The following is a 23,006-nucleotide window of genomic DNA, read 5'->3' as shown; positions in this document are numbered from 1 at the left end:
ACTTTTACCAGTGTGATAATTCAGCATCTTCAGTTATGGCAGGGTTGAGAGAGAGAGAGAGAGAGAGAGAGAGAGAGAGGTGATGAGGAAGTCAGGGGCCCTAGAGAGGAGAGGAGTGTCTGTGTGAAGTTCCGTTTTGCGCTTCTGTGTGTGTGTGTGTGTGTGTGTGTGTGTGATTTGTTCAGAGGATACAGATAACCTCATTGAAAGTATCCAGGGGAAGGGAGGGTAGCTTGTGTGAGAAATGAGATCATTAATGAGTGGGAATGAAAGTAAGACTGAGCGGATGGGGAGGGTGAACAAATGACAGAGAGAGAGAGAGAGAGAGATGGAGGGGTAGAATGAAGGGGAGGATGAGCGAAAGTGTGTGTATGTGAGTGGGTGACTGAGTGGTGCAGCAGGAAGAGGAAGGGTGTGTGTGCATGCGTGAGTGAGCGAGGGAAGCCTCAAAAGAGGAAAGGGGGAAAGTGGAAAAACAGGCGAGAGCGTGCGCTGTCTCTCTGTGTGTGTGTGTGCGTGTGCGCCAGCGGGGGATGCCCTCAGGATGCGCTTCCCACCTCTTTTATTTCTCTCTTATTTATTTATTTATTTATTTATTTATTTATATATATGGGCACAGCCATCATCGGCCGCAGCTTGGCCAGGGTTATTCCTCTCTCTGTGTTTTTTTTTTTTTTTTTTCACCCCTCTCCTTTCCAGGGGATTCCCCTTGGCTGCGCGCGATTGGCTATGAGATGCTGTAATCTGGCCCTGGGCCGGATGCATTACCACTCCCCCACCCCTCACACACACACACACCCTCATTCACACACACACCCTCATTCACACACACACACCCTCATTCACACACCAGTGGCATATCGTACAGATTAGCCCCTGCTGCTAACTCCAGCCTCTGTTCATGTGGAGAACACACGCCTCTAGCCTGTGTTCACACATTCATGTGGAGACCACACGCACACAGCTGCTGGACCACACATATGGGGGGGTGTGTGTGTGTGGTACTGCATCTGACACGCATGCTAATGCTAGGTTAAAGGTAACTAATTGGTTTACCTTCCTCTTTAATATCACTCCTGCATCAAGACTCAGTGGAACTGCCATGATTAGGTTGCTGAGATGAACACCAGCAGAGCCTCTTGTCATTGTATCATAACAGTAATATGCTTTACTTATGTAACACGGATAGCTGTGGAAGTGGGTAAAATCTGGTTAAAGTTGCATTGGAACAGTGTGGAAGGTTGTGGTTAGCAAGGGAACAGGTGCACAGACCGTGTTATAACTGCACACAAGGTGGAGGTAATGAAGGCAAATATTGCCGCAAACACACAGCTACATCAATAGAGATAAGAGACTTTGGACTAAGTTAGTCAGTTTGTTCTATGCTGGCTGGTTTTGTGTCCAGATTCAAGTGTAGCGTGTGTGTGTATGTATGTGTTCATTAGCACAAACTGAGGAGTTAACTAACGGAAAATTCCAGCAAAGTCTCCCCTCAGGCGTGTCGGGCTTATCCTAAAACGACCAGGTCCTGGGCTGGCAGAAGGTTCCGGGGAGTTGTGAAACGGCGAGGCGAAGTGAACTGTGAGAGAGTCGGCGTGGGAGGGGAAACCGGACAGACGGGTCGGACCAGTCGCTCGCTCGCTCTCTCTCGCTCTCTCACTCTTGATCTTGTTTTTGCTGAGCTGACTGCAGGCGCCAGCAGCAGAGTTAGGGCAACAAACACGACCAAGTCCCCATGATGCTGAGTGCAAGACATACAAATGAGTTTTTAAACTCTGTAGAAGCACACTACTGATGTGCTTTTTTCACTCTCTTGTCAGCCATTTTCTCTGCGCCTTGATCTAAAATGGCTACTTGTTGTAGGCTTGTTCTGCTGGAGCTCTGCTTTGTTAGCTTTTGACATGGAGTCTGAAGGCTCAGGGTCACTGATTTTGTTTTTGTCATATTTTCAGAATGTTGTTTGTCCAAGATTTAGTTAGACAGCCCTTCTCCTTATAAATATCTCTCTCCCTTCACTGTATTAAGGACCAATACTATAACTAAAAAGTCCTCAGTGTCTTACACTAGCTGCAATATCAACACTAACCTTACAAAAGCAGCACTGTGGGCTGGTCCGTCAGGTGGCTTTGTGCTTGATTGGCTCTAAGTACAGGTGTGCGTTTGTTTACCCAGGTACACAGGTGTGTGTGTGGTTTACCCGAGGGCAGTTTCATAGGTTGAGCGCTCTCTCTCGACTGGTAGGTTACAGAGAGGCTTTTGCAATAACGCTGCAACGCCCACGTGCGATTTATGAGCGCTGTGTGTGGGTGTTTGTGTATGCGTGTGCACGCACTTGTGTTGCATCCAAATCGTATCCTCTTTCCATTAAAATGATGCGTTATTAACATGATAAGAAGTTGAGCTGTTGCAAGATGTTTGCAGTGTTGTTTTATTGTGGAAATCCAGGGTGGTGTTGTTATTGGATTGTAGGTTGAGAAATGAAAGCGGGCACCAGTGCTATCTGCTCAGACAAACTGGAAGGCACTCGTGCACACACATGGGAGTGGGCAGGCAGGTCTTGTGCACATCTTGAGAGCTAATCGTAATTAATTAGCTCTCAAGATGTGCACAAGTCGCACAATGTTCTCAATTCCCCCATCCCGACGAGCTCGGGTCTCCCAACCTGGGTTGGATGAAATCAAATCCTCCCACCATTTGGTGTGTGTGTGTGTGTGTGTGTGTGTGTGTATGTGTGTATGTGTGTATGGGGGTTGGGCTGGTGTAAGTATAAGTGAGGGAAATACGCTTATTGTGTGTGCATGAGAGAGGGTGTATGCTGGCCATACGTGTAGGTGTGTGTACTCGAGCATGCCGTTATTTATGTGTCTAATTGAGCATGCATGCCCCTGCACTTTACACTATGTGTGTGTGTTTGTGTGTGTCCTGGCTCCCAGGAAGTAGCATTTCCTCTCCTTCCCTGGGCCAGTGAAACTTGAATGGAGCTGATGGTCCTTGATTTCCCCTGTTGCCCTGCGTTGCCCCCTGAGATAGCGGCCTTTGTGCCCCCGGCCCCTGCCAGGCTCTAATCCCCACCCCCGCTGCCCCACACCCCTCACACCCCTCACACTCGCACCTCACCTCTCGCCTCTTGGTCTCTGTTCCCTCCTGCTCATCCCTTCCCTCTGAAAGCTCTTGTCTCCTCGGGCCTCTGCTTTTGCCTTGTGTTGTGTAACGCGTGTGCTGGATGGTGTTTTTTGTTTTGTTTTGTTTTTGATTACTCATGGAATTGTGTTGGATTCCGTGGGTGGAATTCCATGTGTAGAATGGTTTGGTTTGTGTGCGTTACTCATGGGATCGTGTTCTGTTGGAGCTAAAGTCCGTGTGAGTCTGCGCAGTGAGTTGACATTTTGCTACTCAAGCACGCACATGTCAAACTGTTGCGGTCACTCCCACGTGTAGTCCATGAAACCGCTCTTGGCTGTGGGCTGAAGCTGGGGCATGAGGAGCAGAGCTGTGGTGGAGCTCAGAGAGAGGCCGAGACCATGCCCCACCTGCATCAGGCATCGCCAGGCATGGCGACGTATGTCTGGAAAAGCCTCCGAGTGCTTATTTAGTGCTTACTTCATGACATTGTTGTGCAGAAGTATTGATTGCTTGTTGTGTTGGTAAAGATCAGAAGTGTGTGTGTGTGCTTAGTATGTGCGTGCACATGTTTGCATGTTTGCCCATGATTCCTAATGGTATTGGTGGTCACTGTTCATGTTTTGTTCTCATATATATATATATATATATATATACACACACACACACACACACACACACACACACATATACACACACACACTCGCACACCAGTGGAGCGTATGTGCTGAGACCTTATATGGTCTGCTGTGTGTGTGTGTGCAGGCTATTTCATGTAGTCTGCATCCTTCTCTTTTCATCTTTGTGTCTTTCACTTGCTCTCAGTCCTCACATCTTGTTCCCGCTATTTTCTCTCCCTCCCCCCCCCTCTCTCTCCCCTCTCTCTCTCTCTCTCTCCCCCTCTCTCTCTCTCTCTGTGTGTGTGATGAGGCTCTGGCTGCTGAGGCTGGTAGATTTCTGCCCCTCCCTCTCCTCTCCTCTCCTCTCCTTTCTGCTTCTCCCCCTCTGCTCTCTCTCTCTCTCTCTCTCTCTCTCCACATTCTGCTCTCTTCTCTCCTGAAATTGGCCATATCTCTCTTTCTAATTTCTGTAGTAATATTTCTTCTCCCTCCATTTGTCAAATTCCTCATTTCCTCTCCAGTATCTGGTGCTCTTGTTTCTCTCTCCCTCTCTCTCTCTCTCTCTCTCTCTCTCTCTGCCTCTCTCTCCCTCCCTCTCTCTCTCTCTCTCTCTCTCTCTCTCTCTCTTGCTCCCTCTTTCTCTCTCTCTCGCTCCCTCTTTCCCTCTCTCTCTCTCTCTCTCTCTCTCTCGCTCCCTCTTTCCCTCTCTCTCTCTCTCTCTCGCTCTCTCAGTAAATCTGCTTTCGTAACACTCTTCTGCTCTTGTTTTGCTCTGGCTCTGCTGCTGCTGCTGCCTGTGCTATTGCAGTATTCAGTTTCTGGGGCGTGTTTCCTGTTGCTATTTCTAGGCCTGCGCTTCCTGTGTGGGAGCTGAGCTATTCAGATTCTGGGGCCTTGCGCGTTCTGCTCTCTGCTTCTCTCTGCATGCTCTCTCTCCGTCTCTTGTAACACATTCATTTAGGCTGTATAATTTGAATAAATGCAGGTTAGTTGGTAGTTTTCCTTTGGAATCCATTTTGTAGATGTGAGCAACTTGAGGGAGTTTCAGTGTGATTTTGGTGTTTTTCTTTTTGGTGTTTCTGTTCTGTTTCTCTCTCTTTCTCTCTGTTCCTCTCTGCCTCTTCTCTCTTATACCTCCCCCCCCACACACACACAGAGCTGTGCTCTAGGCCCCGCCTCTCCTCTCCTCTCGTCTCTGGCTCGAGGCTGAGCTGGTAGTGCAGCACAAAAGGCCGTGCCTCACTGCAGTGCTGCCTTCTCTTCTCTCTTCTCTTTCCCTCTCGTTCCTTCTCTGCTCTCTCTGACTTCTCTTTCCCTCTCATTCCTTCTCTTTTCTTCTCTTCTCTTGTCATCCATCCATCCATCTCTCTCAGTTTTGTATATGTATTATTCCCCTGCTCCATTTCACTGTATCTCTTCTGTTCCTGGTGTTCTATTCATCCCACTCTATTTGATCTCTCTTTATCTCCCTGATCTTCCCTCTATCCTCTTTTATTCTATTTGTACACTTTCCTCTCCTTTTTTCTTATTCTTTTCTTCTTACCAGTTATTTTATCTATTTATTTGTTCTTTATCCCCCCCTCTCTCATTCTCTCCTCCTTGCTTTAGTTCCCCCTCTTTTCTTCATGTTCGTATGCATCTCCCCTCTCCCCGCTCTCCTGTACTTGTGAATCTTTTGTTTACTCTTGGCACAGTCCACCGCTGCATGTTGCAGGCAACAGTGTGAGTAGTTGAGTTTGTAATTTGGGACATAAACAGAAAGCCATTTCACTCACACACACACACACACACACACACACACACACACACACACACACACACACACACACACACACACACACACACACACAGACACAGAGGCTGCCCCACCCCCATGGCTGTCTGTTGGTCTCTTGTGCAGCCCTCTCTCTTCTCTTCTGCCCCCACAGGGGCATCTGTGCTTGCTGGGGGACCCCCCGCCATTGTGTGCAGCACAAAAGAGTCCCCATCGGAGACACACGCATGCACGCACAGACCATATAATGCCATCAGCCCATTAAACACACATTCACACACACACGCACACACACACACGCGCGCACACACAAGCATACACGGCATCCCCAGCTTGTTAAACACATGACCCCCATCTCATCAGCACACGTGTACACATAACCTCATGCTGACAGTACCACACACACACACACACAATGAAATGTAAATATCCCCTGAACATAAACACCACCTCTGCACAAACCATTGGTTCATAAACACATGCATGTACACACACAGACACTCGGAGAGACACACACACAGACACACACACAATGCAAAAGTGCTTCATGAGGCCACTACATGGGTGCATTGTAGTGTTTGTTGGCTCATGTGGAAGTTGCTCACTCCTTGTTAAACCTGATAGGTGTGTCCTCGTCACCCAAGGCAACAGTTGACACATTCAGGGCAGAACCAACGTTACTGCCACTATAACACCATGTGAGGAGGACTCATTACAGACTGCGCTAGATTTAGAGCCGTCTGTTGGTACTGCTAGTTTTCAGGGAGTCTTGACTGTCTGTGTGTGTGTGTGTGTGTGTGTGCGTGCGTTTCGGAGTATGTAAGTTCCGGTGTGTGTGAGTGATGAATAGTTCAGACATCTTCCTTGACACGACACCCTTCTCTTGTCGTTTTTGTCTTTGTCTGTTACTCCCTTACTCTTTCTCTACCTCCATACCGTGTGTCTCTTTCCCTCTCTCTCTATGTGTGTCTGTGGGTCTCTCTCCTCTCTTCTGTATTATTCAGACTGGACTGGGAGTGCCCCCTTATGGTTAAGCTCAGCCCTGCATAGGCTTGCTTAGGGAGGGCTCACTGGATCCTCCACACCCTTACCAGGGGGTCCTCTCGCTTCCCAATGCCCAGTGAGAGGTGCCCCGATGCTGGGATGGTCAGGACCGGACTGCACTGGGTTCTCCAAGGTCCTGTAGTGACCACCTAGTGCCCAAGAAGAGTGTCTGTGCCTCGCTGCCTCGGTCTGTCTCTTTGTCTGTCTGTTTCTTTCTCTTCACCTCTTTCTCCGCTGCCTTTTCTCCATTCACTTTCTCTCCCGCACCCTCTGCCAATCAGTCAGTCAGTGTCACTCACACCTCCCTCCCTCTCTCGCTCTCTCCCTCTCTCCCTCCCTCTCTCGCTCTCTCCCTCTCTCCCTCTGTCCTTCGTTCTTTTGCTCTTTTCAAATTCAAAGTGTTTTATTGGCATGACGGATGGGCACTTGTGTCGCCGAAGCAGTCATTACATATAGGGCAATAAATCAGAACATAAAGCTTACAAAACCTACACATCAGATACAATAAAACTGTATCTTGCTCTCTCTCTTTCATCTCTCGCGCTCTCTCTCTCTCTCTCTCCCTCTCCCCATCTCTCTCTCTCTCTCTCTTCCTCCCTCTCTCTCTCCCTCCACTGATTCAGCATGCAGGTTGTGCTGTGGGGTGATGGTTGTGGTGATCAAAAGTTGCTCCTCCACAGAGGAAGGCTGCCCCCTTTTTTGTTGTAAGATCAGATCCCTGAGATCAGACAATTTTTCTCTCCGTTCCCTAGTTGTTGGCAGTACAATGGCCTCTTGCCATCGGTGATGCTGCTGTGTGTGTGTGTGTGTGTGTGTGTGTGTGTGTGTGTGTGTGTGTGTGTGTGTGTGTGTGTGTGTGTTTGATATCCAGCATTCTGAGAGTGCTTTAGAAAGAAAAGCCTGAACAGGGTGCTTTCACTTTGATTATAAATAGGAGTATTTCCTGCTCTCCTCTCCCCCGTACGTACGTGTGTGTGTGTGTGTGTGTGTGTGTGTGTGTGTGTGTGTGTGTGTGTGGGCAGATTGGCATTTCTGATGACCTGCTTCTGGTGGGCAGGAAGGGGCTTTTTGCGTAACCTGGTAACCCTGGAGGAATGCAGGCCGTGTTGTTGGGCTCCACGTGGAAGCACCGCTCCCGTGGGCGCCGAGGGGGCACACTCAAGTCCTGTGTGTGTGTGTGTGTTGCTATTGTATCTCTTGGGTGGGACCTTGAAGGCTTTCTCAATTTAATTAAAGCATTTTTGTGTGTGTGTGCATATTCTTTTAGAGGGATGGAGTGTGTGTGTGTTGGCAGCTCTTTCTGGTATTTAGTGATGTCTCTGTTCTGTGCAGCAGCTGACTGCACTGTGACCCGGCATGCCCTGTGGAGAGAGAGGGGGTGGGGTGTGTGTGTGTGTCTGAGCGTGGCGTCAGCTCTAATGTGTCAACACACGTGGAGACTCACTAGCACTGTTTCCATGGCAGCAGCACAGACGCCACCGCGGGCGCCCTTCTCATACACCCTACCCCCTCCTCTCCCCCTCCCCCTCCCCCCTGCCTCGTTTGCTATTCTGAAGAGGATGAATGGGCGTGTGTGTGTGTGTGTGTGTGGGTAAGTCTGTGTGTGTGTGTGTGTGGTTATCTGAGAACAGGAAACAAGCCAGTGAAGGGAGAGTATCGGAGTTTGAGCCAAAGAGGGGGGTGGGGGGTGGGTCAGAGAGAGGCTCTGACTTTACGTTGAACCCTGGATTACACGTGCACACACACACACGCACACACACTAATGCTGATGTTGAGATCCTGTTTCAGTGCAGGCCCTTTGCATGTTGAGTCCGGTCAGAGTTCAGTGCAGTTCATTGTGGCTGAAGTTACATCCACACACACTAGCCCTATTTCCCCTTACTACTCTATGTAATAAGTCTTGCTACATGCAACCCTTTAAGGGCAACACATGAGTATGCATTTAAGAGTGTGGATTTCTCTCTGGTGGAGCTCGTAGAGAACATTGCTGAAACTGTGTCTGGTTGGAAGTGAAGGGGGAAGGAGCACAATCACCACAACATGGCTGACGCTCAGCAGTCTGTAGTTTTCCTCACAAACACCACAGGATGGACTGACACAGAACCTGAGCGCAAGGAGAGTCTTGTCTCGCGCTGAGTTTGTCTGGAGTCCGGAACCTTCTACCCTGGCTCCTCCTCAGAGGCTGCTAGCTAGCTGCTGAGAGAGGGAGTCTGTCTGTGTCGAGGCTGCTGCAGCAGTGATGCTAGCACACGGAGAGCACAAAATGGCTGCCGTGCTCACTCTCTCTCTCCCTCACCCTCACACACACATACATAGGGTTGGAGCTGAAGCTCTCCTCTCTCTTGTCTGTGTTTTCATTTTAGTTTAATCTAGTGATGTGGTGTGTCTGTTTTTGTTTTTGTTTTTATTTAATTTATTTGCTGTTGTGTGGGTGAGGGGCTGTGTCAGTGATTAGGAAGTGTTAGAGGAAGCTGTGTTGGCTGTGAGGAGGCTAATTCAGGCAGATGGATGACTGTGCTATTGTATTGTGGTGTGGTGTGTTAAACCCTCCTCTTTCTGTGTTGGTTTGTTGTTGATTGGTCTGTATTTTCTTAAAGGGGAAATGTGACCTGCTGTTTTTTCTTTCTTTCTTGCTCATACCAGAGACACACACACACACTCACAGCAACACTCACAATAACACTGACACACAAACAAACACACAAACACTTATATGTGTTTAAATGTATAACATATTTTTCTGTTCCTCCATACCTTCTCTTTTGTCTCATCCTCTCTCTCTCTCTCTCTCTCTCTCTCTCTCTCTCTCTCTCTCTCTCTCTCTCTCTCTCTCTCTCTCTCTGGATGAATGGCCAGTGTGTGTTCAGTGGCTGGCCTGGTCAGTAATAATGTTGCGGGCCCAGAGGCTCTGAAGTCAGCACAACGGGGACTTACCGCCTCTGCTGCTGCGTTGCAATAACAAGCTCTGCAAATCAATGGCTGTGCACCGAGCGAGAGAGAGGGGGAACTGTGTGTGTGTGTGTGGGAGTGGGAAAATTGAGCTGCCCACATTTGACTGAGTAGATGTAGCTGTACCCTGACATTTTGTACTTTCATATTTTGTGTGTGTGCGAGTGTGTTAGTTGTGCGTGTGTGTACACGCATGATTTAGGAAGGCTCTTGTGACGAGGAAAAAGGAAAGTGTATTGCGTTTTCCACATTTCATTTACAAAGTGCCCGTGTCTCTGTGTGGTGTGTGTGTGTGTGACCGTGTGACCAAAACTGTGTTAAGCAGTCCGCTCTCTAAGCCCTTGTCAGACACAGATCCTCATGTCCTGCTCTCAGTCCTCCTGTGATCATGACCCCCTTTACTCCTCCTGACCTTTGACCCCTGTCTGTACCTCGCTGTCATAACACCTCACCTTTGACCTCGGGGGTCAGACAGGGTCCCTGTCAGAGAACCCCCCCCATCCCTGCCCCCACCCCCCCCCCCCGGTCCTACGACACACTAGTCAGATGACTGGTCTTGTGATCGTGTGTGTGTGTGTCTGGGAGAGGGGGATGGTCAGTGACACTGCTTACTTCTGTAGCGCCTGCTGTTGCTTTGGTGGACTTCCTACGGTGGCTCTTAAGGGTCACATGGAGGGGTCTGTGGGAGAGAAGAGAGATAGAGGGAGGGCCTCTCCTCTCCTCTCCTCCCCTCCGTGGTCGTTCATGTGAGGTGGTGTCCCAGATAGTTCCTTCGTATCCTTGTCTTCCTGTACACGCCTCTCTTTGCGTGCATCAGTGTGAAAGTCGTGTCCCAGATAGATCTGTTGGCAGATATACCGTAGAAGGCCTTGTTGTCGTTGTTTGGGTCTTAGTTTTTTTTTTTTTTTCCTCTCTCGGATGCCAACATTAAATTGGATGGTAAATGAAGTGAAGCCTCAATAATGTATGATTGTGAAGCAAAACTCAGTCTCCATAACTAGCATAAATAAGCACCTTGAGATTGAGCCATATTAGAGGCATATGGACTTGAGGGTCTTTTAACCTGCAAGGTGAGCTGTGGTGTTTTAAGGGTTATGAGGCTGCCTTTTCCTATATTCCCTTTTCCTTCGTTTTTCTTTTCTTGTTTTTCTTTTCTTTTAATGTGGGTTCCTGCGTTTCCAAAAATGAGGTGCTGTTAAAATGCCATTTTATGATTGTATGATATGCTTTGCTATTCCATAGTCAGGCTGATGTGTATACACACAAGTGTGTGCACACACACACACACACACACACAGAGAGAAAGTGTCTGAGGCAGGACTCAGGAGTGAGTGTAGGCGTCTGGAGTTCCTCAGTCAGGTCTCGTTCTCTGCCCCTTGTTAGTGTGTCTCCACACACACACACACACACACACACACCCTCTCTGCATCAGCGTCCTCCTGTCTCTCTCTCTGGGGTTCCTCCAGCAGGTCACGGCCCAAAAATAGCTCGGGCAAGCAAGCACGCGGACAGGCGGCGTTTCAACTCGAGCGCTCATTCCCTCGCTCACTCTCTCGCTAGAAACCGCCGGCTGTGGGGCCTGGGCCAGGACTCCACGCTGCCAGATTTCTATGGGAATACTTGGCCATCTTCCAGACAGCGTGTTTTCCTCCACCACCCTCACCCACCATACCCACACCCCCCTCCTCACCCTCATTCCCTCCCTCCTCTCCCTCCCCTCCTCTCCTTTCTTCCTGTGCTGCCCTCCCACTTTCCCTCTCTCTCTCCCCCCCCCCCCCCTCTCTCTCTCTCTCTCTCTCTCCCTCTCGCTTTTTTTCCCCCTCGTCTTCCCGGCTGTGATCTCACTGGCAGATGAGCTTGCATTCCTGGCGAACACATGGTCTGCACGTGAGTGTGTAAACACCGACACACTTTCTGATGCATGGACACACACACACACTCACACACACTCTTGCTGCTCCTACTGTTGCACTAGCTGTTGCCAAATTTCTGATGGGTTTACCTTAATACGACCATTAGGAGGCAGGAGGAGAGATGTTTTTGCTTATTTTTTTAGTTTAGGCCCTCATAGTCATTAATTATCTTATGTGTTGATTTAAAGGAGACCTGGCAACGCCCACAATGACTGATCCACTCCCACTCATTCTTCTTGAGCTTTTGGCAGTTGAAGCCTGATGCCTTGTTTTTAATTTGGGCTAGATTTCAAATTGTAATAAGCATTTTATTTGTGTTTTTGAAGTATACATCATACGTGTGTGTGTGTGTGTGTGTGCGTGTGTGTGTGTGTGTGTGTGTGTATTTAACTTTAGACACTTGAATAAGTGTAAGCCTGTGTGTGTTCTCCAAAGCAGGCAGCACCAGTGTGTGTGTGTGTGTGTGTGTGTGTGTTTCTGATGCTTCAGGCTAATGACTCAGCGACTGTCGAACTGTTAGCCGCAGCAGCGGGCGTCCGCTAATGAAGATCTCTTTTAATATGGTGTCATGATCATCCAATTAAGAGAGCCATTATCCTGGCCACCGGCCCTCCCGCCACCCCTGGGATCAACACACACACACACACACACACACCTCCCCACAACAGTGCCACTTTACTAAACAGACTCAGAGGAAGAGAGGCTTACTTTAGTTTAGACTGTGCTGGCCTTAAATGTATTATTTAGCTCCTTTTTCTTGTTATTCTCTCCTATTTTTCTTTCTTTCTCTCTCTCTCTCTCTCTCTCTCTCTCTCTCTCTCTCTCTCTCTCTCTCTCTCTCTCTCTCTCTCTCTCTCTCTCTCTCTCTCTCTCTCTCTCTGGTGGTAAGGTCAGTGAAGTCTCTGGGTGTAGCACTACCTTAGTGTAGACAGCAACGTGTCTACCGTCCACTTGTGATCCCATTGCTTAAGACGCATTTTGACTCCAAGTGTAAACAGGGTCTTTTGTCTTTACTTGATTGTCTCTCTGTGTCTCTTTCTCACACACACATTCACAAACTTGCTCGCTCACTCACTCACTCATACACACACACAAACACACACACTTTCTTTCTCTCTTTCTCCGAATCCCTTCCTCTTTCTCTCTATCTCCCCGTCTCTCTTCAGTCACTTCCTCTTCATCTTTCGCTCTATCTACAGTTTAATAGAGGGCATGAGGCTCAAGGCACAAAGCTGCTCTTGTTTTTTTCCCTCTCTAATCTGAACATTTGACAGGTTATCTTTGCCGGAAATTCACATGCATTGTGTGATTTAAGGGGGCATTACTGGTTCAATAAGTGAGTGTTTTAAAGCTGTCGATTTCTTTCTCTCCCTCTCTCTGTCTTCCCATCTCTCTATTGAGTTCGGGATTGTGTTGCTGTCAAATCGCTAAGAATCGCAAAAGAATTGTGGAAATTGTTGTGTGTATCTGTGTGTGTTCCAGTGTCCTGTGTCCTGTAGTGAATCTGTGCGCTGCTGACCTGTTGAATATATACCTGCAATTAACACCAGTCAGCCTTCGGGTTCCTTTTAATATCATAGAAAGGGAATTTCAACAGAATCTGATGTAGCCCTACAGAATGCCGTTACAGTAGGCACAGCTAACATTACCAGCTGCTCATACACTTACTGCAAACAGATGGCAGCAATTGCATTTTTGTTGTTTAAAGCACACCCGGGTACTGTGTGTAGTGTACACATGTGTACTGATGTATATTAGGATTATCTAGTGCATCACGCTTAGACAGCCACAACCTGTCTTCAGCTGAGATCAGCATCCAATGGGGGTAGGCATGACCTACGTCTATTTACACCCTTTTTTGTCTGCGGACAGCTTTAACATGTAATCATATTAATTACTCAATTTGATTAAGGATACTGGGGCAGGTTGGTTGGAATACATGTTGGTCTAACAGGATGTTTATATGAATGTATTAATGATTCAAGAGGGTGGTGATTGATTTAATAAACAGATGTTAAACGTCTCTCCCCCTTTCCCATCTCTGTCTCTCTCTTAGGATCTGTCAGGCTCGATAGACGACCTCCCGACGGGCACCGAGGGCGCCCTGAGCCCTGGCGTGAGCACGTCGGGCGTGTCCAGCAGCCAGGGCGAGCAGAGTAACCCGGCGCAGTCGCCCTTCTCCCCCCACACCTCGCCACACCTGCCGGGCATCCGTGGGCCTTCGCCCTCCCCCTCCGGCTCCCCCGCCAGTGCCAGCGCATCCCGCTCCGGACCGCTCTCGCCCGCCGCTGTGCCAGGTGGGTGCAGAGAATGAGACACACACACACACACACACACACACAGGTTCACTCATGCACCTGATGCATGCATACACACAGTTAAATATAGTCATTACAGGCTTCTTGTTATATGATGGTAACTCTCCATGACACACACATACCCACTTTAGTCTGCATGGTCTACCTCCTTTATTCTCCAGTTATATTTACTTGCATGCTTTTACTCTTTACTAGCATAATTTTGTTCTTGGGTAATCTTTACAATATAATGATTATTCTCATACACACTCCCAATATAGACTTGGCTTGGATTGTTACAAGTGTTCTACACAATAGATTTCCATATAATTGCTTATTCTCGTTCACTGGGCCTCGTATGGCCTGATAATCACTCAGCACACACTCAAAGAAGCTTGTTGGGAGGGTTAGTGCAGTGCTCTCTCTGGTGTCAGATACAGATGTACTTGGCCTACATTGTCTCCCTGACAAACACCATGGCAGCACGTCATTGCTGTGTTGCCGCGAGGCATTTCCTGTGTCTGTGTCTGTGTCTGTGTCTGTGTGTGTGTGTGTGTGTGTGTGTGCGTGTGTGTGGCCCTGCAGCCTGGTGTGCCTGTAGGCGAACAGAGATATGTGTGTGATCTTACCTACTTGGCTCCGGCCACCTGTCTACCCCTTTAACCAGCGCCACAAGGCACAGGAGAGTTAGGACCTGTCTAAGGGCACTGCACTGATAGAGGAACATAGAACATAATGACGAACCTTAATAAAGTTATATTTATAAAGATATTTAGCTTTTATCCAAAGCGACATGGACTCGCAACACAGAAATGGAACCTCGGTGACGTTACTGCTGTCCACATAGAGCTCAACAGTCCCTCCCACCGCCGATTCCGAAAGTAAGAATTGAAAACAATTTCTCCATTGAGAACTGGAGTGTAAGCCATAAAATCGTAACGGCTATGACAATCATAACAGCTATGACATGACTAAGCGATTGTATATGCTCATATAGACACCAAAAGTTCATGGGGCATCAACCTTGTTTTGAGAAAAAGAAAATGTATTCGCGATTTAACTGAAAAGTATTACACTACCCAAAATCTTAACGCGTAAAAGCCGGTTAAAGAGCCTTTGATTGGTAGAGAGTCGTCTCGTTAATCGCTGGAATCAAGATGGATACCAAGGCTGTCAGAACTAATGTTTTGCCATTCGATGAAAACTGTTTCTCATTTGAATTTACTCAATGGGAACTAAGCTCTCTCGGAGGAGGAGCGGGACTGTTGAGCTCTATTACGATATTTAGAGTTTGATTTGTGGATACACAAGTGAACATGCCTTTTTGATCACCTAGACGTAGAGGTTCAATTCAAAGCACATTGATTCCCCTCACACAGAAGTACGCACTTCAATCAAATGAAATCTGTCTCACATGCATGCGGCGATTGCCATACGCAAAGCTGTATCCTTCCGGTGCTACGCTGGTAGATCATCCATTGCACACACTGTTATTTTTCGGCGACCCAATATACAATATACTCCTTCATAGGGCCCCAGATTTCTAGCACCATTGACTACAACCTCCTCCCCGTTCCTCCCAAACAGGAAACCAGATGCCCCCCAGGCCTCCTAGCGTGCAGTCGGACGGCATGCTCCACTCCTCCATGAACCAGCCACCGATGGGGCAGGACCGGGGTAAGTGTGTGTGTGTAGTTTACACACACACACACACACACACACACACACACAATGAATAATTTTATTTGGTACGACTGATATTGATTACATCATCTAAATATTCACAAAGAACGTGTGTGCACACACACACACACACACACACACAGCACAGATGGCAGTGCAGTGGCAGGATGGGTATAAGTGCCTACCTTCACTCTCCTCCTGGCTGGCTCACCAGAGGCTGTTTGTGTGCTGACAGACAGTCAGTATGTTTCCCGCTGCTGCTGCTGGTCCTTCAGGGTGACCCTGCAGACTGATGTCTAAATGTCATTGTCTTCTTGAATCTTTATCTCATCTGGGAGGTATTCCATGTATGTGGTTTAAAGTGACAAACAGTGGTTAAGTTACTGTAACTCTGAGTGAGTAGTAAACCTTCGGAAAGCAGAGCTCTATGGATTTATTTTGCCAGTGAAAGAAGTCATAGGACTCCTATTAGGAGGTTTACCAGTAACTATCCTAACTATACTATGTAATTATCCTGGGTTAAGGGCCGTTCACACCAGGAACGATAATGGTAAACATAACCATAACCATAACATAACCAACGATAAGTGATGAATATTAGCTGGAACGATACTTTTTTGTTGTTATGTTTAGTTATTGTTCTTGGTGTGAAAGGCCCTTTATTCACTAAATCACTTACTGAGTAGCGAATGCCACCCTGGTGGTTTGCCCTCTGTGTGTATGTGCTCTACACGTCTCTGTTTGGGTCGTCCTGAATGTTCTGGGTGTTTGCAGCACACTTGTTGTCATGCCACACCATCGCTCTTCTCTCGGCCACTTAGCCTCTGTCTCTCCGTCCTCCTTTTTACCTGATCTCATGCTATCTGTCCATCCATCTTCACCTTTGTGTCACCTTTCTCTCTGCTGCTTCTTTTTCTTATCTTCTGTTTTATCCATTTGCTTTTATCTTGAACGTCTGTTTCTTCATCTTATACTCATCTCCTCTCTCTCTATCTCTTTGTGTGTGTGTGTGTGTGCGTGCGTGCGTGCGTGTGCGTGCGTGCGTGTGTGTAGTCTACATGAGGAACCCTCAGATGCCTCCGTACGGCTCGCCTCAGTCTGGCTCCGCCTTATCTCCTCGCCAGTCCTCAGGAGGCCAGATGCATGCTGGGATGGGTCCCTACCCACAAAACAACTCCATGGGTAACTACGGCCCGCAGGGAGGCCAGTATGGCCCGCAAGGTATCATCTCCTAAACAGTGTAGTTTCCTCAAAGCACCCAAAGTACTCCAAAGCCCCCTATTCTAAAGAACCCGTGCCAGCAAGGTATGCCATCTCAAAAGATGCTATCCCAAACCCACATCCTAGACGATGCAAGTACCTGATCAGAATGGCCCATCATAAACAGTATACATCCCTCAACATACATTGTCGCAATTAGGGCTGCACAATTATTGCAATCGCAACTTGAACCAATGCAATTATCGAGTTGCAAAGTCTACAAGTAATTGTGCGTGGTTAATCTTGTTACGTTTATGATTTTTTTTAAATTCATGTCATCCTCCTTGTGTGACGGACAGTGAAACTCACCAATCAGGAGTGCTGTGCTTCTCATATGCTTCTCTAGCCATACTACCAATCAGAAGTAGCACAACTTAGAGACATTTGGATTATTGAAATGAATCTTGACATAGTCATTCAAAATCATATCGCAAATTGCAATCGTAATATATTTCATATTTTTTATATCATCATGCAGCCCTTGTCCCAAATCTCCTTTTTAAACAGTAGAGTGCCCCCAAGGTACTTTGACTCAACCTCCTATTCTAAACAACACAGTGCCCTTAAAGTAACATATCCTAATCTCTTATCCTTAACAGTTCAGTAAAGTACAGCCATTGCAGTTTAACTGTGGATCTTGTATGTACGGCCTCTGTTAAGAGACCAGTAAGACTTCTAAGACCACTAAGATATCGGTCATGTCATGATCCTGCAGACATTAAGATGGCTCAGTTTGTGTTTCTATCTCACGTTTAGACCCAGACCAACACGCACATGCACAAGCAAGTCACGGGCAGGGCAGACACACAAACACAGAGACCCAGCCGCTCACATTGGCCTCTCTCTCCCTCTCCAGGTTATCCCAGAGGACCCGCTGGCTATGCTGGCATGCCCAACGCCAACTACGCCGGCCCGGGCATGGGAGGCTCCATGAACCCCATGGCTGCGCAGGGCGGTGGGGGTCCCTACGGGGGGATGCACCCAGGGCGGATGGGCCCGGGGCAGATGGGAGCTCGGCCCTACGGCCCTGGCATGGGCCCCAACATGGCCGGCATGCCCCCGCAGGTGCCCTCGGGCATGGGCCCGCCGCCCGGCATGAACAGGAAACCGCAGGAAGCGCCAGGAGCCGCAATGCATCATGGTCCTCCCACTAACTCCATACACAGGTAAGAGGCTCTGCTCAGTGTTGCTCATAAGACAGCAGGACCGACAGCAGCTGGTAGATTGAGAGTCCTGGGGAATTGTCATTCCTCTGAGAAGATGTGTTCCTCTGAGAGAATAGTGTTTTTCACTTGTGATGCACTTGAATGTGTGTAATGTGTATAATATTGTGAATCGACATAATGTTATAAATAAATGTAAGCAGTAGGTTTGTATAGGTAGTTGGGCTGATTTCAACCATCAAAAGCTATGCGAACCAGTCAGTGTGTTTGTATGCTTTGTGTATGTCTATAGTTTGTGTACTGCTGAGTATCTTTCCTTTAAACTTGTAGTGCGTCATCACTCATCATCATCATCGTCATCATCATCTGCAGACTGGACAGGAGTAGAGATGAGGGAGTTAAGAGAGCAGAGGTTGAGGTCATCAGAAGGAGCAGGTTCAGAGGCGGAGAGGTTCGGAGAGGTACAGAGAAAGACAGAAAAAGGCAGATCAGGGCAGACGAAGGTCTGGGTGGCAGCCGTCCACCACTCAGTAGGTTCATTACAGGTTCATGCCCCGTACCACATTAGGGACCATGTGCTTGAAGCGACCCGGGTTCCAGTCTGACTCGGGTCATTTCCAACTCCCACCCCATCGCGCTCTCCCACTCTCTTCCTGTCACTCTATTGGATTAAAGGCAAAAAAAAGAAAAAGAAATTACCATTTGTTTGGAAGTGGAGCCCCAACACCACCTTCATCACCACTGCACTCAGAAGAGAACCTGGAAGCACACCCCATCTGTAATGTCGATTTAAAGAAAACGCAGCTACAGCTTTTGTTCAGTCTTGTGTTGGGTTGTGTTTGCAGCACTGACCTCCAGTCAACAACAACCACTCATCACAAACATTTAAAATGGGAAATGCTTTTCTTCTTCCAGGCCGCCAGGCTACCCGCAAGGCATGCCGCAAGGCATGATGGGACCTGGCTCCCCGTACTCCGCACCCCTAAACAGCATGCAGGGGATGATGAACCAGGGAGGGCCCTACCCCATGGGGGGCAACATGGCCAACAACACCCCAGGTGAGCTCCACACCTGTCCCGTCCTCCCCGTCTCTCAGTGTGCTTCCTCTCGCATGGCCACACGTTCAGACTCCTCTGTGTAGCTGCTGCTCTGCATCTCTGCCAAGTTACATTTATTCATTTGGCAGACGCGTTTATCCAAAGCGACTTACAGCAATAGAATTACATTTAAGCATTTTAACATTTAAGCTGCAGAGCTACAGCAATAGAATAAGATTGAAGCTTCAGTGCAGAGCCTGGTATCTTCTGGTAATCTCCAAAACAACACTGGACTTGGGATGCTTCACGTGTGAATTTAAATGTTTTATTAAATAGGCCAATGTTTCTCTTAACAGCAACATTTAAAGCCTTGCAAATCCTCGAGATCCAGACTATGTGACTGTGTCTCTGTTCTGCATGCCGTTTGACTGTGTCTGTGTGTGTGTGTGTGTGTGTGTGTCTGCCCTCTTAGGCATGGCACCCAGCCCAGAGTTCGGTATGGACGTGAAGATGAACCAGGCCCCGAAGATGAACAACAAAGTCGATGGCACCCCTAAGACTGAGTCTAAAAAGGTATCGTACAACGAAGTGGACGCCACCCCCAAGACCAAGCCGAAAAAGGTAGCGTTCAGTTTGGCAGGGTATTTTAACCTTGGGAGTGAAATCAATGGAAGACAGCTTTAGGGTTGTCTAAGACCCTGTAGGGAGCCCCCCCCCCCCCCCCCCCCCCCCCCCACACACACACACACACACACACACACACACACACACACACACACACACCTGAATGAGTTGGAGTCGATCCCTCACCTGACCGTCACCGGATGCGATGAGAAGGAAATGGAGAAATCTATGGGGGAGGCTGATGAGTATTGGCAGCTACAAGAGTCGTAATGCGAAGCCTCTGTTCCAACCTCTCCCTCTCTCCATCCTGAGGTCTCCCCGTAGTTTTGTAGGTCACAGTAAAACAGGCTGCCTCGTAAAAGCCAGACATTTATAGAAGTGCGTCGCCCTGGAAGGATGTCAAGCCATCTCTCCTGAGCAGTCTCCTTTTATTCCGTTTGAGTGTGTGATTTACAGCCGCGTGTGGAGAAAGAGGAGACTCCACTTTAGACTGTGATGAGTACAGAGTCACTTGTTCTGAGATTTGAGGAGACGGCCATTATGCAGTTCTGCTATGTCATGTTTTCTTTGGCCTTTTATTTTGTAAATGAGCCTTTGAAAAGAAAACGCTCAACGATTAGCAGCCACTTTGTGCTCTGAGGAGCAAGTCAGCGGATCATACTTAATAGAATTGTGCATGGGGGACTTTGTGTTATATTTGTAACATCGCTGAAGAAAACAGTGCCACTCTTTTGGGCCGTTATTGGAAAGCTTAGTGTTATCCTCGGTTTGTTTTATGCCTGTCCATGCTCTGTCCTGTCCGTCATCAAGTTAGACAACAGGTTGGTAATGGAGTGTGAAACCGCTCACGCGCTCTCTGGGTGTGTCTCTGTTGCTCGGCGTGTTGCAGAAGTCCAACTCGTCCACCACCACCAATGAGAAGATCACACGGCTGTACGAGCTGGGCCCGGAGCCCGAGAGGAAGATGTGGGTGGACCGCTACCTGGCCTTCAGCGAGGAGAAGGCCCTGGGCATGACTAACCTGCCTGCCGTCGGACGCAAGCCCCTAGACCTCTACCGCCTCTACGTCTCCGTCAAGGAGATCGGCGGACTCACACAGGTAAGGGAACAGTTGCTCTGTCGGTGTGTGTGTTTATGTTTATGTGTGGGTCCATGTGGTAAGAGTGTGAAAACCTTGAAGAGTATAGTCCTTATAAGTGTGTTTGGTTGTGTTTGTGGTGAACAGTTTTATTTCCGTTTTGCGGGTGTCTTGGTAGCAGTGTATTGTGTATTGTCAGTGTGGTTGTGGTTGCGACCGTTCTTCCCAGACCACCAGGCGAGTGGTTTGAATGATCGGATCACGGTGCATCTTGGTGGTTGAACACACTTGCATTTAGCACTATACACTTCCCATCATATCACCCAAGAGATTTTTTAAAACTAAATCCAAATGATGAGAAATAGTGAGCAAAAGGAATTACAGTACCTTTTAAAAGTCAGGGTCACCGAGAAATAGAGAGAAGTCTAAAGGCCAACGCCCAGTGGTGGCGTCTAACACGCGTCAAGTGACGCCAACGTTTAGAACTCTTACTTTTAATGCAGCAAAGCCCACTGGCACGCGTCGACGCCAACGTGTAGAAAATAGTTCTATCTCTTGAGCGTCAAATCCATAAATGTGAATGTCGCCGCCACTGGGCGTTGGCCTTAACGGTCTACTAGTGCTTCATTCTACCAAGTGAGTTACAGAAACAGTGGCTGATACCGACACACTGTCCCCTTCGGCCCTACACAGGTGAACAAGAATAAGAAGTGGCGTGAGCTGGCCACCGCACTCAATGTGGGCACGTCCAGCAGCGCCGCCAGCTCCCTGAAGAAGCAGTACATCCAGTGCCTGTACGCCTTCGAGTGCAAGATCGAGCGCGGGGAGGACCCGCCACCCGACATTTTCACCGACAACAAGAAGAACCAGCCCAAGATCCAGCCTCCATCCCCAGGTCAGTGTTAGCTTCCCTGTTCCTCCGGCCACAGTCCAAGCTACACCGGGCACGTAACTGAAGCATTCCATTGACGTTGCGTCTGCGCTAACATTTAGCCTCCACTATAATCAATGGAACTGGCTACAACAGACGCGTTAGCGGCGCGTACGTTTGAAATATTAGACCAGACTAAAACTATTTTTACGCTATGCGAACGGAACACTTCATTTCCGGACCCAGTGTAGCCTCCCTGTAAGATTGATGTATATATGTCTCTTGTGTGTCTGGCGTATATGTGCAATTTTTTGATGGATATTGTATGGGCTGTCAGTTTGTTACTGTGGAAAAAGGGTTTTATGAGGAATTATTTAATTGGTCCATGCGTCACTCTATTCTGTAGATTCTAAATTAGATTTAAAATTGGTGCTTAAACACTTTAATTGCTAGTGCTATTGTATGGTGAAACTTTTGAAATCTTTTGAAAGGGTTTAGATTTGTTTCAAGTATTGAGGTGCGTGCGAGTGTATAGGGCTTATAATGATTGTAATAAAGGTTAATAAAATGTATTTCTGCAGCTCAATGCGCTTTACCGGAGACGTTTGGCAAGCAGTATTTGGAATGTGACGTATTCCTGAACAACACTCAAGTGTGTGTTCTGGAATGTGCACTCCTCCAGCTCTGTGTGGGTGTGTGTGAGTTTGTTTTGGAGAGGCTGCCCCCGTGGCATGGCACTGGTGCCCAGCGGGCGAGAGCCAAGCTTTGGCCACGTGCACCGGACGCCCCAGCCTCTCGCAGCCCTGTGCCAGCATGGGGACTCTTGGCCAAGGCCCGCATATTTGGGTGGGGGAGAGGCTGTGTGTGTGTGTGTGTGTGTGTGTGTTGGCATCCCAGCGTGGCGTCAGCAGAGGGGATTCCTGTATGTGTGTGCTGGGCATGGGGAGCTCTTCTCCTGGCACTGGGTCAGGGATGCAGAGCTGCTGAGGCTACTGCTTATGCACCCTCTATCGCTCTCTCATTCTCTCACACACACATGCTCACTCACCCTTTAGCATGCTCGCTTCATCTTTTCTCACACTGTTCTCTCCCTCTCTCTCTCTCTCTCTCTCTCTCTCTCTTCTACACTGCTCGCTACATGGCCCTGAGCTTCACAGAGTACCCCCCCCCCCATTCACCCCTAGAGATTAAAGCTCAGACAGAAATTGATGAATGGGGAGTTGGGGGCTTGCCGTTTTGTGTGTAAACCCCCCCCCCCCACACACACACACACACACACACACACGCGCGCGCACACCCCTCCTCCTCCTCTTGAGTTCATGCCCCGTCACGGGAAATCCCTACTCAAAGAGGGAGGGAGAGAAAAAGGGGGGGGAGAGGGAGGGAGGGAGGGGGAGAGAGAGAAAGAGAGGAAAGGAGGAGCAAGGGGGGTGTGTGAGAGAGAGTATGGGTGGAAAAAAAATCAAAGGGAAAAAAAGGCGGCACGCTGCCTGAGTAAGTGTGTGTGCAAGTGTGTGTGTGTGCCCTGTGTGTGACCCTGCTTGTTTACACACTAATGAAAGGGAAGGCATGA

The 23,006-nt window shown here is 48.4% G+C and overlaps 1 protein-coding gene across 4 annotated transcripts in view; it reads left to right on the top strand.

The window, feature by feature from the left end:
- arid1ab (AT rich interactive domain 1Ab (SWI-like)) overlaps positions 1–23,006 on the top strand; it is a 54,035-nt gene that overhangs the window by 22,017 nt on the left and 9,012 nt on the right. For 2 of the 4 annotated variants that reach the window (XM_042076117.1, XM_042076113.1), the window contains 8 exons: positions 13,477–13,717; positions 15,305–15,394; positions 16,454–16,621; positions 17,517–17,826; positions 18,739–18,881; positions 19,333–19,481; positions 20,374–20,583; positions 21,256–21,457. In XM_042076117.1, the coding sequence (XP_041932051.1) occupies positions 13,477–13,717; positions 15,305–15,394; positions 16,454–16,621; positions 17,517–17,826; positions 18,739–18,881; positions 19,333–19,481; positions 20,374–20,583; positions 21,256–21,457 (1,513 nt within the window). The remainder of the gene's footprint in view (positions 1–13,476; positions 13,718–15,304; positions 15,395–16,453; positions 16,622–17,516; positions 17,827–18,738; positions 18,882–19,332; positions 19,482–20,373; positions 20,584–21,255; positions 21,458–23,006) is intronic. The other 2 variants (XM_042076114.1, XM_042076115.1) reach the window with 2 other exon arrangements.

This window comes from Alosa sapidissima, chromosome 21 (genome assembly GCF_018492685.1).
Source record: "Alosa sapidissima isolate fAloSap1 chromosome 21, fAloSap1.pri, whole genome shotgun sequence".
Lineage (NCBI taxonomy): Eukaryota > Metazoa > Chordata > Actinopteri > Clupeiformes > Clupeidae > Alosa > Alosa sapidissima.
Note: the sequence above shows the minus strand (reverse complement) of the source record. Positions and strands in the feature narration are given on the sequence as shown.